We start from the raw sequence: 18,270 nt of genomic DNA, 5'->3' as shown, positions 1-18,270 counted from the left end.
AATTTCTCAGGGTGACTACTGAACACAGTTTAATCCAGATCCAACATACCTATTAAATGAAGACAGTGAGTAAGAAAGGGTTTATTAGACTTATTCCATGTTTATCTTACTTTTCTGTGTTTCTAACTGCTAAGGAATAATTTCTCAGAGGATTACCTCCATTAAAATTCACCCTCTTAACTTTTTGCCAGCAAATCCTTCCATAGCATAAAAAAGCTTATTTCCATTCTTAAGAAGCTAGTTAATCAGATGGATATTCTAGTTCATTTGTCTATTGGCCTTTGCTAAGAGTTGACACTGAAATAAGGCCTTGTAACATATACATTTGAACTACTAACTATGCTTTCCAACCATTTATCTTCCTTTTTTTTCCTAGACTCAAAGCTGAAATTCCGTTAGCTGGTCACTTTATTTTTATTCACCATATTGCATTCAAATAGCATCACTATTATATTAATGTCATGGAATGTGCCTGTAATTTGGTGTGTATGCTATCACTTGCACCCTTCTGAACTTTTTAATTTCAGTGTATTCATTGTATTTTTTAATGTGGCTGCACAGTAAACAATGCAACACAAAGAGGCTTTAACCTATTCCCAAAGCCTACAACAAGGATATAAAACCAGAGCCGTATTAACTTAAAAAAATAGATCAATTTTATCTTGTAAAAGGAAGATAAAAGATAGTTCTCTCAGGAAGGACAACCACACTTAAGGCTATAAACCTTCCTTCAGAACATAAAGAGAAACATGGAATACTGTGTTAAATTTTGCTTCCTCTCCTTGGAGAAAATCTTCAACTCAATGTACAAATGGACATGAAGAAGAAAGAAGAGGAGGAGCAAGAGAAGTAAGAGGAGAAGGAGAGAGAAAATCAAAAAACCTTGATTTAATCATCCAGGTATTTTCTCATGTTGATGATACTCAGAAAGCATAAACTCAACAATAACAACAATGATAATTATAATGTCATTTCATAGCACTTTACAAAGGGCTTTTATATGCCTGAAACTGAAAGTTAATTGAATGCTTAAGTGTGACCATTACATTATGCAATAATATCCTAAGGCATATAGATTAGGAAACCAAGTAGAGAGCATAACAATATTCGTTAGAAGATTAACACAACTCTTCAAAGCAAGAACCAATTAAATACCTGTAGAACTATACTGCAAAGTCATTTGGATAGGACAAGCATCATTGTCAATTTTTTGAGAAAGGCATTCACCATCATTTGTAAACCCTAGACAAATCTGAATGAGCTCTCTTGATTCTAAACTCCTTGGCATAGAAACTGAGACTGCTTCACTCTCCCTTCCCTAAATCCTAGCACCCTGCTAGGTATATAGATGTGACTTGAAGGTATCAAGTGAATAAAACCAACTAAGAAAGTTAAATGCAGTTAGTCAAAGTTTCAGTTCACTAAAGCTGCCAAAATGCAATATACAAAAAAAATGGGCTGACTTTTGACAATAGGGATTTATTACTTTACAAGCATACAGTTCTGAGGCCATGAAATTGCTCAAATCAAGGCCTCGACAAGATCAAACCTAGACTCCTATCAATCGGCAAGGCACGGGGTGGTGTCTGCTGGTCTCTCCTTTCTCTTTCAGGCTTCCTTGCTTTCAGCTTCTTGTTTCCATGGCTTTTTCTCTGAGCTTCTGTGGCTTTTCTCTCTTAGCTTTTGTGTCATTTTCTCTGTGTTTTTTTCTCTGAATTCCATCCTTATAAAGGACTCTAAGAAGAGGATTAAGACCCACTTGGGACATGCCTCAAGTGAAAAAATCTAATCAAAAGGTCCCACCCACACACTACGTTCACACCCACAAGAATGGATTAACTTTAAGAACATGACCTTCTAGGCTCCACAAAGCCTCTAAATCCTAGAGTCTACTACAGCATAATTAACAATTGCCACACCACAACAACTCTTTGGAGTAAAAACAAATGCAGAGCTAAGAGCACAATTTCTAAAGCACTTTTTTTCTTCTGTGATATAGAAATAGAGCATCTGCAGAAGAGATGGAAGAAATGAAAATCTCAGCTACCTTCTGAGTTGCCTAAATAGCTTTAGAGGTAGCCAAGAACAGAATACTATACAGTTGAATATTATACAGCAAGGAAAACAGAAGAGCTACTTTTAGATGCAAGTACATGGATGAATCTCAAAAAACATCATAGAGCAAAAGAATTCAGAAACAAATATAAAACACTTAGCCTTTCTTTGATTGTCTTCTAATCTCTAAAATGGATTTAAAACTAATACCCTACCACATAGGTTTTGTAGAAGGTTGAGTTGTCCTTTGTGTACAGAAGGCATAAAATAAATCTTAATCATCATCAAAAGTATTAATATTATAATTCTGTTTATAGTGGGCCACTAAACACTGTGGGGAGATTAAATGGATGGGAATCAGTTTATAATCCAGTAGAAAAGATCAGTGAGATGTATTTATCTGCTGTGTTCCTCAGTTCTCCATCTGTAGATAGGGATAATAATATCTACCTCATAGGTTGTGAGAATTAGAAATTGTTTTCTAAAATATAAACTCCTTTACAAACAGAGATTTTTGTCTGTCTTGTCTACGATATCTAGAGCCCACAAAGTATCCAGTTCTAAATAAATATTTGCTGAATCAATTAACAAATGAATAAACCATGTAAAACATGTATGCAATGCTTGGCACATGAAAAACACACAATCAATTGTAGCTAATAGTAGGCACTTAAACTATAATAGGAGAATAAAAATAAGTCATTTATATAAAGTAGAAAATATTAAAAGTCAAAAGAATTGTATAGGGAAAAACTCCACTATGAAATCCTTGACAGGAGAGAATATTTCCATCTAAGTGGATTATGCAACAACAGAAACATGAAAAATTATTTATGGTATATTCATACAATGGAATACTATAAAATAAAGCAATAAAAGTGGGAAAATTACTATTACCCATAGTCACATGGGTGAATCTCACATGAACCATAAAAGTGATCAAAAGTAATTAGACACAAAGGAAGCATACCCCATGATTCCAGGTAAAGGAAGTTCAAAAAAATCAAGTCACTGAAACTTTCATATTATTAATTATCAAGACAGTTCCCTTTGGGATGGAGAAAAAGGGTCAATCCGACACAAGGGACACAAGGGAAGATTCTGGTGCTGGTAATGTTTTATGACTTGTTCAAGTAGTAGTTCTATAATGATAGTTCATTGAACTTAAAAAGTTGATGTGTATGTGTTGTTTTTGCTGCAGTAACAGCCCAAATACCTTACAACAAAAGTTTTTTTGTTCCTTGTTTCCATTACAGAAGAGCTACAGTCTACTGGGTTCTCCTGGGCTTGGTGTGGTTTAGTTGGCTTAGTTCATTCTAGGAGTCAACTCTTCTGGGATCCAGGCTAGAAAAGCAGGCACCATTTGGGCAAGTTTTTTCATAGCAAGACTGAAAAATTCATGGGTGACACAGGAAAGCTGTGAAGCCACATGAAAATGCTCTGTTAGGATGTACTGTACAATTTGTACAAAACTTTGTTTCTGATCTGTTTGATGTAGTTATCTCTGCATGTCATGAGCCACACCCAAATTTCTCTGAGATGTACTAATTTGCTGGTATTTTGAGTTTATCAAGCTGCAGTGGTCTCTACCCTGAGTCGTTTTCTTTGGAAGATAACATTTACTGAAGCTATTTTTATCCAATCAGTGGCTTTAAGGATAGGCATGCAACTCAAACCCTCCTTTGGTTTTTACCTCTAGGCTATGTCTTAATTTGAAAACTCTTTCCCTGCTGGAGATGCAAAGCAGTTGCCTAGTTTTACCAATGATAGTTTATGAATTTTTGAATTCTTCCTCTTTTCATTCATCGCTTTTTAAAACTAGGCCAATATGTTCTCTGAGTGCATCTCTTTCTTGTAGTACCTGTTTCCAAGAGCAACCAATAAAAACCAACTCCATCACTTGCCCAAAAGTACAGGTTAGGTACATTTGCTGCATTCCCAATAATCACAGACTACTAAATTTTGCCAATTCCTAAAACAGTTTTTCTCATCACTCATGTTACACAGACCTGAAACCACGTATTTAAGTTTCTCTTACAGGACCTATTTCAGGTAAACAATTTCTGTATCAGTCAGCTGTTGTTGATGTAACAAGCAGTTCTAATATTTCAGTGACCTGCAACAACAAATATTTATTTCCTCTTCAATCATATGAAAGCCCTGGCTCAGCTGGGCTTGGCTGGATTGGGTTTCACATGCCTTCTTACATTCCAGGACCCATGTTGGAGGAGAAGCCACTATCTGTACACGCTGTTTTCAAGGTGAAATGGAGAAATTCAAAGGGATCAGAAACAAACCACAAAAGTACATTAGAAATTTCTGAGACATAGAATGTATCATTTTCATTTACATTCACTTCATTTACATTCAAAGCAATTCTCATATTCAAGGCTAACACCAATGGAACAGGGATGTAAGCTTTACCTACATATTAAGCATGGCAAATTCAGAAAGGAAGGTAATAATTGTGAGCAAATATAATCTACTGCATAGCTATAACTCAATACAGGTTTTTAATTTTTTTTTCAGTATCTTCACTAAGCTTTACAAAGTAAGTAGTATTTTCTGGTTCCTCTGAATTTTTCTGTCTACTGAGTGTCCTAGGAATTGGTACGGGAACTTTTAATCCCTTGGTACATTAAAAAATTTTGATTACTTCACATGAAATCTATATGTTGACAATTCCCAAATCTGTATCTTCAGCCCCAACTCTCTCCTAAACTTGATACTTACATGCGATTCACCCATTTGACTTCTTCCAGATGCCTAATAGGCAACTCTATCTTAACATATCTGAAACTTCGTTCATAACCTCCAAACAAACCTTGCTCCTCCCAGTCTTTCCTCCCTCACTAAATGGCAGTTCCAACCCTTTACTTAGGCTTGATTTCCCTCTTTCTCCAACACCTCAGATCAAAGCCTTCAGATCCTGTAGGCTCTACCTTCAGAATAAAGCCAGAAAGTAACCTTATCTCACCACCCCCATTCCGACCTGGTCTATGTCACTACCATCTCTTGCCTGGATATTGCAATAGACTCCTTCCATCCCCTCTTTGTTCCCCTTATTTTCAATGCAGCAGCCTGTAATCCTTCTAAAATAGAAGTTAAATCATGTCACAATTCTGATAAAAGCCGGCCAACCTTATCTCATTCAAAGTAAAAGCCAAACTGTTGTGGTGGTCTAAAATACCCTCCAGCTGGACTCACTGACTTCATTTCCTACAGTCTACCCCTCTCCCACACTCTCTATGTCCACCCTGGCCTCCTTATTGTTCTTAAAACAAGCCATACATAGTCCCACTTTGGGACTTTTGCCCTTTGTACCCTCCATGAAGAACACTTTTTCTCATGTCTCTGTCACCTTCTCAGCAAGATGATTGCTGGCTCTACTGTTCAGAATTGCAAAGCTCCAGCACTTCCTATTCTTCTTTACTTTTCTCCACAGCACTTAACACCTACTGGCATTCAATATATTTTACCTGCTTATTTATTATCTGCTTCTCCACCCAAATATAAGCTCTACAAGAACAAACTATTTAGTCTATTTTGTTCACTGCTCTTTTCCAAGTGTCCAGGACAGAGATCTGACTCATAAAATGCACTAAAGAATACTGGTGTCTTAGTTTCCAGGCTGCTATGACAAATATCACATGATGGGTTGGTGTAAAAAATGAAAATTTATTGTCTCACAGTTTGGGAGGTTGGAAAGCTTATTTTCTCTGAGGGTCAGTAGCTTTCCAGCAGGCTGGCAGTTTTGTTTTGTTTTTTCTTGGGAGGGGGGGCGGTTCCTTGACTTTTCTGTAACATGGCAATGTACTCTCATTTCTCTTCTGGGTTCCTGGGGACTTTCAGTTTCTGGCTTCTTCTCTTGACTTTCTCTCTATAAGGCCTCTAGTAATAAGATTAAGATCCATCCTGATTCATCTGGCATAATTTAAGAAAAAAATACCTTCTTCACAAGAGCCTATTTATAATAGATTCACATCTATTAAGTTTTTAATTACTTAATTTATGTAATTCACACCCATGAAGGGATTACGTTTTTTTTTCCCAGGGTGCAAAACTTAATCTATTGCAATTGGGATATAATTTTCAAAAACTCTCTGTGGTTGGCAGAATTACAGAATAGCCCCATGACCTTCAGTCCCTGTGTTACACCCTTGTATAATCCATGCTCTCAAGTACAGAACAGAGCATGTGCCTTGCTTCTAGCCAATAGGATATAGCAAAGGTGAAGGAATTTTACAGGTATAATTGAAGTTGCAAGTCAGTTAATTTTGAGTTAAACAAAAGGGAGATAATCCTCAGCAAGCCTGACTTAATCAGGTGCACATGCTTAAAAGTGACACTAGGGCCCTCCCTGAGGTCTCAGGACTTCTCCTGCTGGCTTTGAACAAGGAAGCTGCCATATTGTGGGTGGGCCTAGGAGACAACAATGTGGTAAGGGACTGTGAGAGCCTTCAGGAACTGAAAGTAGCCCTGACCTGACAGGCTGGAAGAAAAGGGGAATTTGGAATACACAAAGAATGTAATTATGCCAACAACCACATGAACTCAGAACAGTATCCTGAGCTCCAGAGAAGAACAGGCCAGCCAGCACCCAACCCTTTGATTGCAGCATGCAGAGGACCCAGTTACTCTGTCCCTGGACTCCTGACCCACAGACACTCTGAGATAACAAATACTGTTGTTTTAAGCTGCTAAGTGTGCAGTACCTTGTTAGATAGCAATAGAAAACTAATCCAGTCTCCATTCCATAAGTTCTACACTGCCTCCCCGCTGGTCCTGGTACTCTTTAACTTGTCTAGTGCAGTGGTTTCCAATTTTCAGTGTGCATCAGAATCACCTAAGGACTGCAATCTGCTAAAATACAGATTACAGGGCCCCATCCGCAGAGATTCTGGTTTAGTAGGTCTGTGGTGGGGCCCAGGATTTTGCATTTGTAACCATTTCCCATGTGATGCAGATGCTGCTGATCTGGAGGCTCACACTGAGAACCACTCGGCTACTGGGACTACATTTACACCTCTGCGCTTTAAATCCCTCAGCTGCAAAATACTCTGAGAACATAAGCATTTGATTGAAGCACATTTTTGGCTTTCTTTCATATTAAAAGCTTTCAGAGAAAGAAAAAGAAAGAAGGAAAGAGAAAGAGAAAGAAGGAAGGAAGGAGAAAAAGGCCTAGAAAATAGAGAGGGAGGTCTTATTAAATGATTCTCATTAGCCTTAATGCCTGATTTTCATTTTTATTATGATTCTTATTATGCCCAGGGCAGGTGAGAAAGTGCTTATTTCCATGGAAGCCCCGATATAGTGCATTTCCCCATATTGAAATTTACATTCTCATTGTCCTGTGCTATTTTCACTGCGAGAGCCCGATTTATAGGAGAATTTGTTGAAATGCCATATTCTATACTCTAATAATGTTCACTATATAAAAGGAATTGACACTTGTGGATTAAGTTCATAATTTCCCTGTTGTTATTACCTAAACAATTCAATGTAACCATTGTTTTAAATAATTACTCCCACTCATAATAATATCATCAGGGAGCTATGAATTTGCTATTCATCTATATGAGTATTAGGTTTAATACCTGGGCCAGTACACCATGGAACTAAAAGACATGCCAAGAGAATAACGTAAATTTAAGCTTTGAAATGTTTGGTATTCCAATTTGTTTAAATACAAAAATCCTCACCTTCTGTCTTTATTATCTATACAGGATTTCTTTCACAAAAGTGCCTCTGTCTGTTCTGCCACCTTCCAAGTACCTGCAAAATGGTAAGAATTACATCATTTAATGCATATTCATATCAAAGAAGTATTTATAACATTTTTCATGTCATTGCTCCCTTAACCTTCCCCAACACACACTTTGAGAATTACAATGAATTCCTGAAATTCACTGTACCACCTTCAATCCTTACACTAGGCTTTAAGATATGTTTTCAAACAACAGACCCTCAGATTAAAGAGGGAAAGCAGCTAGATGTAAATACTTATAGGAGGAAATCACATCAGCAAATGCTAAGGTAAATTAAAACAGGGAAGATGGTTGGGGATTTAAAGTGGTATAATAATTAGCTAGTAAGAAAACACAAGAAAAATACAGAACATAAGACCAATTCAAAAATAGGCTCCTCTGAGACAGATTCTTATCTGTTTTATTTACTGTGGTCCTTCCTTCTAGAATAATCCTAGCACCGAGTAGAAGTTCAGAATGTTTGCTGAATAAAAAACAAATCATTGAATAAATGAATGAATGTGTGATGCAGAAAATGAATTACGGTTTTTCCAGTCATAAAAATACATCTATGATCCTGCTTATTCAGTATCAACAATCTGGAATGTGGAAATGGTTCAGATTCCAGCACATGTTAGGCTCTCACAATATAAATGTGAAAATACAAAATCTTAGTGTTCAAATGCCAACAGTCTTGTATGGGAAAGACAGATATATAAAGAGCTTAGTACTGTCAGATAAAATAATAGAGTAATATGTATTATAATAGGATCACAGACTGGCTGACATAGTTACAAATAAATGATAACATTTGAGCATTATCTAAAAGATGAGTAAGAGCACGAAAGAATGCAGGCAATCAAAACAAAGGTACAGAAATGTCAACATTTATAGGGCTTTTGGAAAACAGTAAGCTGTGGATTTCAAACTTTTTAGCCATTATCCACATTCATATACTTAACTAAAACACATTTTGAAACAATACCTACCTTTAGTTATTGGATGTATTTGATATTTTCCAATTTGATATTTAATGAGAAATGGTTCATTAATTTAAAATGTGGGTCAAGACCTACTAAATTGATTTCAAGGTCCATTTGTTTGCTGCACAGTGGGCTTGAGTATTGAATACATGTGGACAGGTAGAACATCTGAAATGGAAACACAAAGAAAGTTCTGCCAGCACAGCTCCAACTCCTCTCCATTTCAGGTGGCTTGCTGCTGGGCTGCAGTGCTTACGCAAGGACTACGCTCCAAATCCCTTTTTTCAAGTAAGAAAAAGTCTAATAGAAAATATCAGAAAAGAAATTCCTCTCCATATTAAGCCAGAGTGAAGAGAAGGAAAAGTGCTACAGGCCTTTTCTCCTTTACTCTGGGCATAATATTTGGAGCTTAACATTATTCTATCTACAAAGGTTGAGTGTTTGAAAAGGAAGTTACTCTCATTTCTGGGAGCATCCTAAATTTGGGGGATATGTGGATTATTTATCTCAGAGATTACCAGAGTCACATTGTCACACTGAACAACTGAAACTCTCTCTGCTCCTTCACCTATAAATAACAGTTTAATTTTGTATCCGTGCTGGTTTGAAACTGTTATGCACCCCAGAAAAGCCACGTTCTTTAATCCTGATGTAATATTGTTGAGTGGGATCATTTTGATTAAGTTGTTTCCATGGAGATGTGACCCACCCAGTTGTGTGGGGGACCTTTTGTTTAGGTGGTTTCCATGGACATGTGTCTCCACCCGTTCAAGGTGGGTCACTTACTGGAGTACTTTAAGAGGGAACCATTTAGGTAAAAGCTTCCGAACTGAGGCAGACAGATACTTTGGAGAGGCAGAAAGAAAATTTCCCCAGGCAAGCTGTTTGAAATGAGAAGTCAAAGGATCAGCACACTCCAGCCATGTGCCTTCCCAGCTGACAGAGGTGTTCCATGGCATTGACTCTTCCACGAGTGAAGGTATCTTTCCCTGGATGCCTTAGTTTGGATGTTTTTATGGCCTTAGAACTGTAAACTTGTAGCCTAATAAATTCCCTTTATAAAAGCCCAACTTATTTTTAATATATTACATTTCCAGCAGTATTAGTAAACTAAATCAGTATCCAAGAATTCATTCATTCAAGGCTATTTATTGAGCACTCTCTGTGTACTAGACACTGTTCTAATGCTGGGGATTACAGTGGTGGGGAAACCAAAGTCCAAGTCTCTTGGAGTTTACATTTTTTACATAAAATAAATAAACAAATAAATTAAAGGCATTTTAAAAATACTATGAAGGAAATAAAGTGTCCTGGGGTGAAAAATACTGTCTTAAGCGGCCAATGGAGACATTCGAATGAAGTGCTAAGGGAAAAACAATTTTCCATAGTAAAAAACATACTAAAGACCTGACAGAAAAAAGGTTCATTCTTAGAAGGCCAATATATCTTCAGGTCAATGGGGATCTGGGAAGACTCATGTGATACTGTATTGTAAAAGGGGCCAATGGGAAGTCCCTGGATTATTCTAAACAATAGAATGTCAAGGTCCAATTTGGGTGTTTAAAAGTTCCCTTGCAGCTATTGAAGACTGTATTAGAGAGGGGTATGAATGAAACCTGGGCATTCCAATAAGAGACTGATGTCCAGATGGAAGATGAGGCTAGGACGTTGGCAGTGAGAGATGGAGAAAATCAGATGGATTCAAGATATATATTTGGAGGTAGAACCAAAAATCCTTATATTCAGAATTTTCTTAAAAGAGACTACAATGATATGAATTGAAAATTGGGTGGAAAAATTAAACATTTAAAAGGAGAACATGACAGTTTGAGGAAGGAAAGAATGCAAGTACATACTAAGTCTAGAAATAATATGTTAAAGTGGTCACAAGTCCAATTCTGGGCCTCTATTTTCTTAGACTAATGTTAAGCCAGGGCAAGGGGAAAGAGAGAGGCCCTGAAGATTTCCATTCTTAAGTGGCACAACCCAGGTCTCTGAAATGTACCCAATGAGAAATAATGAAGCAAGATTTGACTAGGGTCATTTTAGAGAAAAACAAAGATTCTTGCCCTGATTATACATTAAAATCCCCTGAGAGCTTTTAAAAACTAGCTACCCAGTCTCCACTGGAAAGCTTCTGATTTCATGGAGTGGGGCCCATGCACAGGTATTTTTTAAAAGCTCCTCAGAGGATTCTAATGAGCAGCCAGTATTGAGAGCCCTGAGTTAGAACAGCTGAGGATGCCACGTCAGCAAATCCATTCCATTCATGAAGGTTTAATAGAAATAATAGGGTGAAGGAACTTTGCCCCCAAATACGGAACATAAACCCGTAGTTAAGCAGACGTAGTTGGAAAACCACACAGACACATGTCAATTTTCTTCATTATGATTTTGTTTTTAACTGGGAGAAAATATTCACTTTACATGTTAAGAACACCAACACTCACACAGACAATGTACATATTTTGAAATATATTTTACTTCCGTTATGAACAGCAAAGAGGAAAGAGATTAACCACCGGTGGTTTACTGAAAGAAAATAGAAGAGAATACCAAACTCGCTCAGAAAAAGACAAGGCACACATACACAGGAAAAAATAAGGAGTTGCAGTGGAAAAGTCATCAGAAAGGATGAAGGATTCAGTTACTTTTGGGGAAAGAAAAAAATACGATAATTGGTAATAAGACCCTCCCTGGCAATGAGTTTGACTGTATAACACCCCTGCTGCTATACAAACAAGTCTCTGTATCCTTCAGGAGATTTAACTCGAAGGCGCCACAGTATCCTAGAGGAAGAACGAGAACCAAATACCTATTTTCCAGAAATAGAGACCAAGAACAGAATTCTTCTCCCACTGCGACGAAGATTCGTTGTTGACTAATAGGCGAATGGGAAATTGAAGGCCAGAGAAGTCATGTAACTGCCTCTATGTGGTTCAATTCATTAGTGGTCATCATGGAATCAGAACCAAGATTCTCCATTGTCTGTTTCTTTTTGCACCCTAAATCCACTGGAAGCAGAAAAGAGTAACGTGCGGTGCAGTTTCTAAACCTTCACGACTTTAAGCGTTGCAACTGTCCAGATAACGTGAGAGTGGGTGAAGGGTGCCACATGTACAATTCGGTGGAATAAACGAAGAAGCCAATCAGACGAAACAAAGGTAACTTTTTAGCCTAAGTGGGCGTATCCACTTCAGCAAGGGAGAGAGAGCAGAAGAGAACTGAAGAGCTAAGGTATGGAAAAGGACCTGATGGAAGCCCAGAACGTGGAAGAGGTGGGTGAGAAGGGATTCCAGGGCCTCAAAGCGTGAGAAGGGAGAGTGGGGAAGGAGGCAGCGGCAGTCGGCAGGAGTCTGCGCCACCAGCCCGTAGTTCAGCGGGAAGCGCCGGCGACTCCAAGTCCCAGAAGTCCCCGCCTCCAGGAGCCTGCGCAGAGCCGCGCGGGGCCGCGCAAAGCCCGCCGGGAGCCGGTCAAGATGTCGCTGCCCAAGAAAAGAAAGCTCGAGTCGGGGGACAGCGGCGAAGGAGGGGAGGGAACTGAAGAGGAAGATGGCGCAGAGCGGGAGACGGCCCCTTCGCGAGCTCGTAGGACTAAGCGGGAACGGGACCAGCTATACTACGAGTGCTACTCGGACGTATCAGTACACGAGGAGATGATCGCCGACCGCGTCCGCACCGATGCCTACCGCCTCGGCATCCTGCGGAACTGGGCAGCGTTGCGGGGCAAGACGGTGCTGGACGTGGGCGCGGGCACAGGCATCCTGAGCATCTTCTGTGCCCAGGCCGGAGCCCGGCGCGTGTACGCAGTGGAGGCCAGCGCCATCTGGCAACAGGCGCGGGAGGTGGTGCGGCTCAACGGGCTGGAGGACCGGGTGCACGTTCTGCCCGGGCCTGTGGAGACAGTGGAGTTACCCGAGCAGGTGGACGCCATCGTGAGCGAGTGGATGGGCTACGGACTCCTGCACGAGTCCATGCTGAGCTCCGTGCTCCACGCGCGGACCAAGTGGCTGAAGGAGGGCGGCCTGGTCCTGCCAGCTTCCGCCGAGCTCTTCGTGGCGCCTATCAGCGACCAGATGCTGGAGTGGCGTCTGGGCTTCTGGAGCCAGGTGAAGCAGCACTACGGTGTGGACATGAGCTGCCTGGAGAGCTTCGCCACGCGCTGTCTCATGGGCCACTCAGAGATCGTGGTGCAGGGCCTGTCCGGCGAGGACGTGCTGGCCCGACCGCAAAGCTTTGCTCAGCTGGAGCTGACTCGCGCCGGCCTCGAGCAAGAGTTAGAGGCCGGGGTAAGCGGGCGCTTCCGCTGCAGCTGCTACGGCTCAGCGCCTATGCACGGCTTTGCCATCTGGTTCCAAGTGACCTTCCCCGGAGGGGATTCGGAGAAACCCCTAGTGCTGTCCACCTCGCCTTTTCACCCGGCTACGCACTGGAAGCAGGCGCTCCTCTACTTGAACGAGCCGGTGCAGGTGGAGCAAGACACGGACATTTCCGGAGAGATCACGCTGCTGCCCGCCCGGGACAACCCCCGCCGCCTGCGCGTGCTGCTGCGCTACAAAGTCGGGGACCAAGAGGAAAAGACCAAAGACTTTGCCATGGAGGACTAAGGCTGCCTCTTTTCCCTGCTACCTTCCAAGGCCGCTTGGCCTGCTTAGGCGAGGCTTAGGGGTGTCGGAGAAGAAAGTGATCTCCCACGTGCAAGTAGGAGGCCATGTCTCTGTCTGCCTGTTACCTCATGGCTCCTGGGGAGGGAGAGTGAATTCAGGCTCCTTTTGAGGAGATTTCTTCTAGCGATTTTTATTTAAAAAGTGATGGTTCCCCACAACAGATACAGTGTGCTTATTAATAGGCCTGTAAGCCTCAACAGAATGTGACCAAGCACTTGTATTTCTATTTCTTTTTTTCACAGAAAAAAAAAAAAGAAAGAAAGAAAAAACAGCACGGTTAAAAAAGTTGGTTTATGAATAATCCAGTCACGTCCCAGACATCCCTCACATTTTAAGTCTGAAGCCGGGGAGCAGGGTAAAAGGATTCAGTTACATTCCATAAATTTCCAATATGACCTTAATGTCTCTAGAGCCATATATTCTCAACCTTTGAACTCCCTCCCTCCTCAGATGCTATGGTACTTTTGCTACATTATTCTTTAGATAAACTTTAAGACTGATGATAAGAGGAAGGGAAATGAGGGGGCAGTTTAAATAGTCATGTTCTCAGTGCTCTTAACTACTTCCACAGGGTGCTAAAGTTGATGAACTCAATGCATAAGTTAAATGGACTTGCTGTGTAACTGAACAGCATACCTAATCTACAAGGTACATTTAGGCAAAGGACCCTGAAAGACATTGAAGTAGTATCGATTTTTAATTTTTTTTTTCTATTTAAGATTTTTAGGCAAGGAAATGTTTTATAAGCTTTTGCCCACTTTAGAATTATAGGCTGATAAAGGGAAATTCTGATCCTGACCCAAGCGCTTAGCCGTCACTATAGGTAAATTATTTAAATTCCCTGAATTTAAGAAAATAATTTCTCAGCAAGAAGAGTGCACTCATTTTTATTTGAACTCCCTCATTTAGAGGGAGCATGTGACTTGGCCTACTTACATCTAGTGAAAATAAAGTTCCATTTTTAGTTTGTTTTTTTTTCTCTTGAGCTCAGCCAAATGTGAAAGTTGTGAATTTAGGAAAATCACTTGTAATGAAGTGTGAGTCATGTTATCAAGTTTATTTCACTGATGTTTCCCTCCTTATCCCTGTGGCAAATAAAACATTGGCATTCTCATTATTTTTACATATGAGGAAGTCTTGTGTACTATCTATGAGTTATAATGCTTTTTACCTTTTTAATATTGTCAGTTTTTAAGGAAAGTGTTAAAACCCCTTCAGAATATAGCTTCAGGATACTTCAAACTACACTTAATATATGATTTTTGTATACTAAATAGCTTTTGTATGCTAATGGAAATTGAGAATGAAAAACTGGTCATCTGAAGTAAAGAAGTACTGTAATTTTTTTTTATTTTAACTGAGTTTTCTGCTGCTTTATTCATTGCATATTAAAGTACGTAAGTATTATAACTGCTAAAATTTGGTGTATATTTTAACAAAATGAAGGGAAACATACATGTACAGAAATCATTAGCTTTATAAGATCATTGAATAGCAGTACAGTTAGACTTGTCAGTATTTTGTTGTCAAGATAGTTACAGATTATATAAGTGGTACAGAAATAGAAATCCAGACTTGGTTTAAACTAGAGTTAAAGAATAGCTCCTTATTTTAAGGTCAACTATATTTTAAGTTGGACATTTATTTATAGATTTAGTGTAGGATTTTGAGTAGATTCCCAGTGTTTTGATTTTTTTTTCTTTTTTTAACTTGGTGTAACAATACATTTGCTGCATGGGCAATAAACAGATTCTTTTCCAATCTGTTCTTCATATATTTTATAAATATGAATTTTGTAAATTTCTTCTCACAGGCACACAAAGTGTTCTCCAATTAACCTAGCTAACCATGAAGTAAAGGGTAAATATTTTGTAATTAAGCAAAGTGGGCTTCAAAATTCTTCTTGCTACTCTTTCCAAAAGGAAAAATGAATCATAAAAATACAGCCAGTAAAGCCATTAGGCAAGAGGCTGATCGCGTAGTGGTTAAGACCCTGGACTCTAGAATCAGACAGGCCATGCTAGACCTGGGCTCCACCACGCTGTGACTGTGTTACCACAAGATAACTAACTTTTTTTTGTTTCCTTCAATGCTCTTAAGCAAAATGGGGATAATAATAGTACCTACTCTATAGAAATGTGAGGATGCTGTGAGTTAATATGTGTAAGCACACTGCTTGGTACATAGTAAGATCTAGATAACTCTTAGCTGTTATAATTACAGAAAAGGCATATGCAAACCTACAACAGCTGGACACAGAAAATGTGCTGCAGAATAAATATTCAACATTTTGGGTTTTTTTACAGGTATGATCTGACAGTATCAGCATGGCTGTATGTGAAGAGTACTGTATGACACAGGATGAGATGATCGAAAGGAAGTCCAAGACCTTTGGAGTGAGGACACTCCCAGAAGTATGAACATCCTCTAGGCACCATCCAGTCTGCTTGGGTGGACTGGCACAGATCACCTGAGGCCAGAACTACCAGCCCACAGGAGAGGAAAACAAGAAGTTCTACTTACTTCCCTCTGTCAGCTTACATTTATTTAACACTGAAATTTTCCAAATATTTTAATTAATTCATTGGACCAGTAGACATTTTACCTAGTATATACATTATTATAATACTCATTGCAATAAACAGTTAGGATACAAACCAATAAAAAATAGTTTCTGCCTTCAAATAGCTTTGTTCATAAGATACACCAGTTAAAGAAAAAGAAAAGACAGATAAACAATAATGTTTACGGACTGGAATCTGAAATGATCTGGTTCATAGTAAGGGCAGGTAATTATGTTCACTTTACATAATGGGAAAGCTACATAGATGTCAAGGGATTTGCCTAAGACTACATAGCTAATTCCTGACAGTTGAATGTTAAACACAGTCTCTGAATTCTTAACCCCAAACAAAATACCAGTTTTTCATTATATTAATCTGTATGCTGTAATTTGGAAACAAAAAAGCAAAAGCCTACAGAATGGGTACCAGCAGTTTCTATAGTTTGATGAGTGAAGGAAAGAGGGAGAAGTCCTAGCCTAAAGAAGTCTCATTGGAAAAAGTCCTGAACCTAAGGAAATCTCACCTTCAGAATGTAGAATCTTAAGACTGGCAAACGCTAGGTACTCACTGAATCACCTACTATCCACATTTCCATAACAGACCAAGCTCATCAAATGTGGCAGTCTTTCTGAGGCCCTCAAGGATCTTGGAATCTTCAACACAGTAATAGCAAAGATAGATTCATTCTGCTATTCAGACTATAGGTCCTCTGTTCTGGGGAGCAGAGAGGCATCCAACGAGGCTAGAAAGGGACACTGAAAATTGGCAGGAGTTCTAGTGGTGAATGTGAAATGTTGCTCAAGTAAACAAAACTGCTTCACATTTTGCTTCATGCTTCATAGTACCCAGTGCTGAATAGAGTAAATGTTAGGAAGCGCATGCAATCAATGAATATCCCCTCCTCCCAGATGTGCAGTTTCTATCCATTTAATGATTTAATAAACGCCACCTATATAACAGTTACATTCTATAATAAACAATTTCTACCCTCAAAGAACTGGAATATAGTAGGGAGAATAAAATTATATTAATCTGCATACATTCTGTATCCTGAAAAGACTTCATTCCATCTAAATCTTACATTTACTGAGGAAAGATTGAGAAGTCCTCATCAATTCTACCCTTAAAATTTCTCCCAAGTGCAAAAATATTTATCATTACACAGATTAGGAGATATTCATAGAAAAATTCTTCTCTGGTATTAGTTGTAAAATAAATGTATGTCTTCTAAATAATTGGTTTCTTTCAGCTAATGGCTATAGTATACTGGGTAGATGACCTCACAGTGACCACTAGAAGGCTGAGCCAAATGTATGCCTCATTTGTGATATTTTTAGCTTTATAATTCCATACTTCTATGTTTTTTTTTCTTAATCTAGCCTCTCTCAGTTAAAATAAATAATACATGTTTTGTTGGAACTGATGTGTCCTTGTTCTTCTCTAAAACTTTTTTGGCATTAAAATATTTTCCTACTTTCTGTAATACCTACAGAAGCTTTGGGGGTGAGATTAGAGAAAGGGCCAGAGGAATCTCGAGATGTGCTCTTTTATTTCCTACAAAATTTCCTATCCCAGGCTGTTCATTCCCATCCTTTTAACCAACCTTACAACATTTTGCATTATAAAGAATCAAGATTTACAAATATGTGGAGAACCCTGACACATGTAGACAATCTTGAAGAAATGTTGAATGTCCTGCAGCTCATTCTAAACGGAGAATAGGCCCTAAATTTGTCTTATAACAGTAAGGAGAGTTGTGAATTGCCAAACCTCTTCCAAAATATGGCAAAATAGTTGGCAATAATGATAAGGATGGAGATGGTATAATGAGACTATGAAAATATTGTACATGCCTGTAGGACAAGACATTTAAAACAGGAAAGATCTTGGACCTGACTAAAACCAAAAGTAGAAACTTCTTTTGGATAGAAGTTTGGACGGGTGAAGATTTCAATTGATTGGGTAGTTTTTTAACTCTATAAAAAACAAATAGCAGGCCCTTAAAAGATCACAAAAAAAGCTTGAGAAAACGAAGTTTCTCCTCTCTCTCCAGACTGCCCACTGCAAAAAAAAAAAAAAAAAACGAAAGGACTAAAGGAAGGAAAGTGGGGTGGAAGGAAATCCTCCCCACATTTTTTTAAAAATGCTTACCGGCATTCCTGCAATGGTGTGATATATGTGTTTGTGAAAACTTTCATGTTCTGCAAAATTGTGCCCTAAAAATAACAAGCTTAAAGGGAAAAAATAGTTTGAG

At 39.0% G+C, this 18,270-nt stretch overlaps 1 protein-coding gene and 1 long non-coding RNA gene across 3 annotated transcripts; one reads left to right on the top strand and one right to left on the bottom strand.

Annotated features, from left to right (window-relative positions):
* Window positions 1–1,848: 1,848 nt before the first annotated feature.
* LOC143649941 (uncharacterized) lies at window positions 1,849–12,172 on the bottom strand. The gene is made up of 4 exons (XR_013159242.1): window positions 11,601–12,172; window positions 8,792–8,953; window positions 7,758–7,830; window positions 1,849–4,305 (listed from the first exon to the last, which is right to left on the bottom strand). It is a non-coding gene; the product is annotated as an uncharacterized LOC143649941 (long non-coding RNA).
* Window positions 11,090–17,466, top strand: PRMT6 (protein arginine methyltransferase 6). 2 transcript variants are annotated; one of them, XR_013159241.1, is made up of 2 exons: window positions 11,090–12,022; window positions 15,759–17,466. XR_013159241.1 is itself a non-coding variant. In XM_077120078.1 (2 exons), the coding sequence occupies exon 1, from the start codon at window positions 12,265–12,267 to the stop codon at window positions 13,390–13,392; it is 1,128 nt and encodes a 375-aa protein (XP_076976193.1). In that variant the 5' UTR covers window positions 12,243–12,264; the 3' UTR covers window positions 13,393–13,486; window positions 15,759–17,466. The 2 variants fall into 2 exon arrangements, 1 of the variants encoding a protein (XP_076976193.1); XM_077120078.1 differs by lacking the exon at window positions 11,090–12,022 and adding an exon at window positions 12,243–13,486.
* Window positions 17,467–18,270: the final 804 nt, after the last annotated feature.

This window comes from Tamandua tetradactyla, chromosome 11 (genome assembly GCF_023851605.1).
Source record: "Tamandua tetradactyla isolate mTamTet1 chromosome 11, mTamTet1.pri, whole genome shotgun sequence".
Classification (NCBI taxonomy): Eukaryota; Metazoa; Chordata; class Mammalia; order Pilosa; family Myrmecophagidae; genus Tamandua; species Tamandua tetradactyla.
This window is presented reverse-complemented; position numbering and strand designations above follow the sequence as displayed.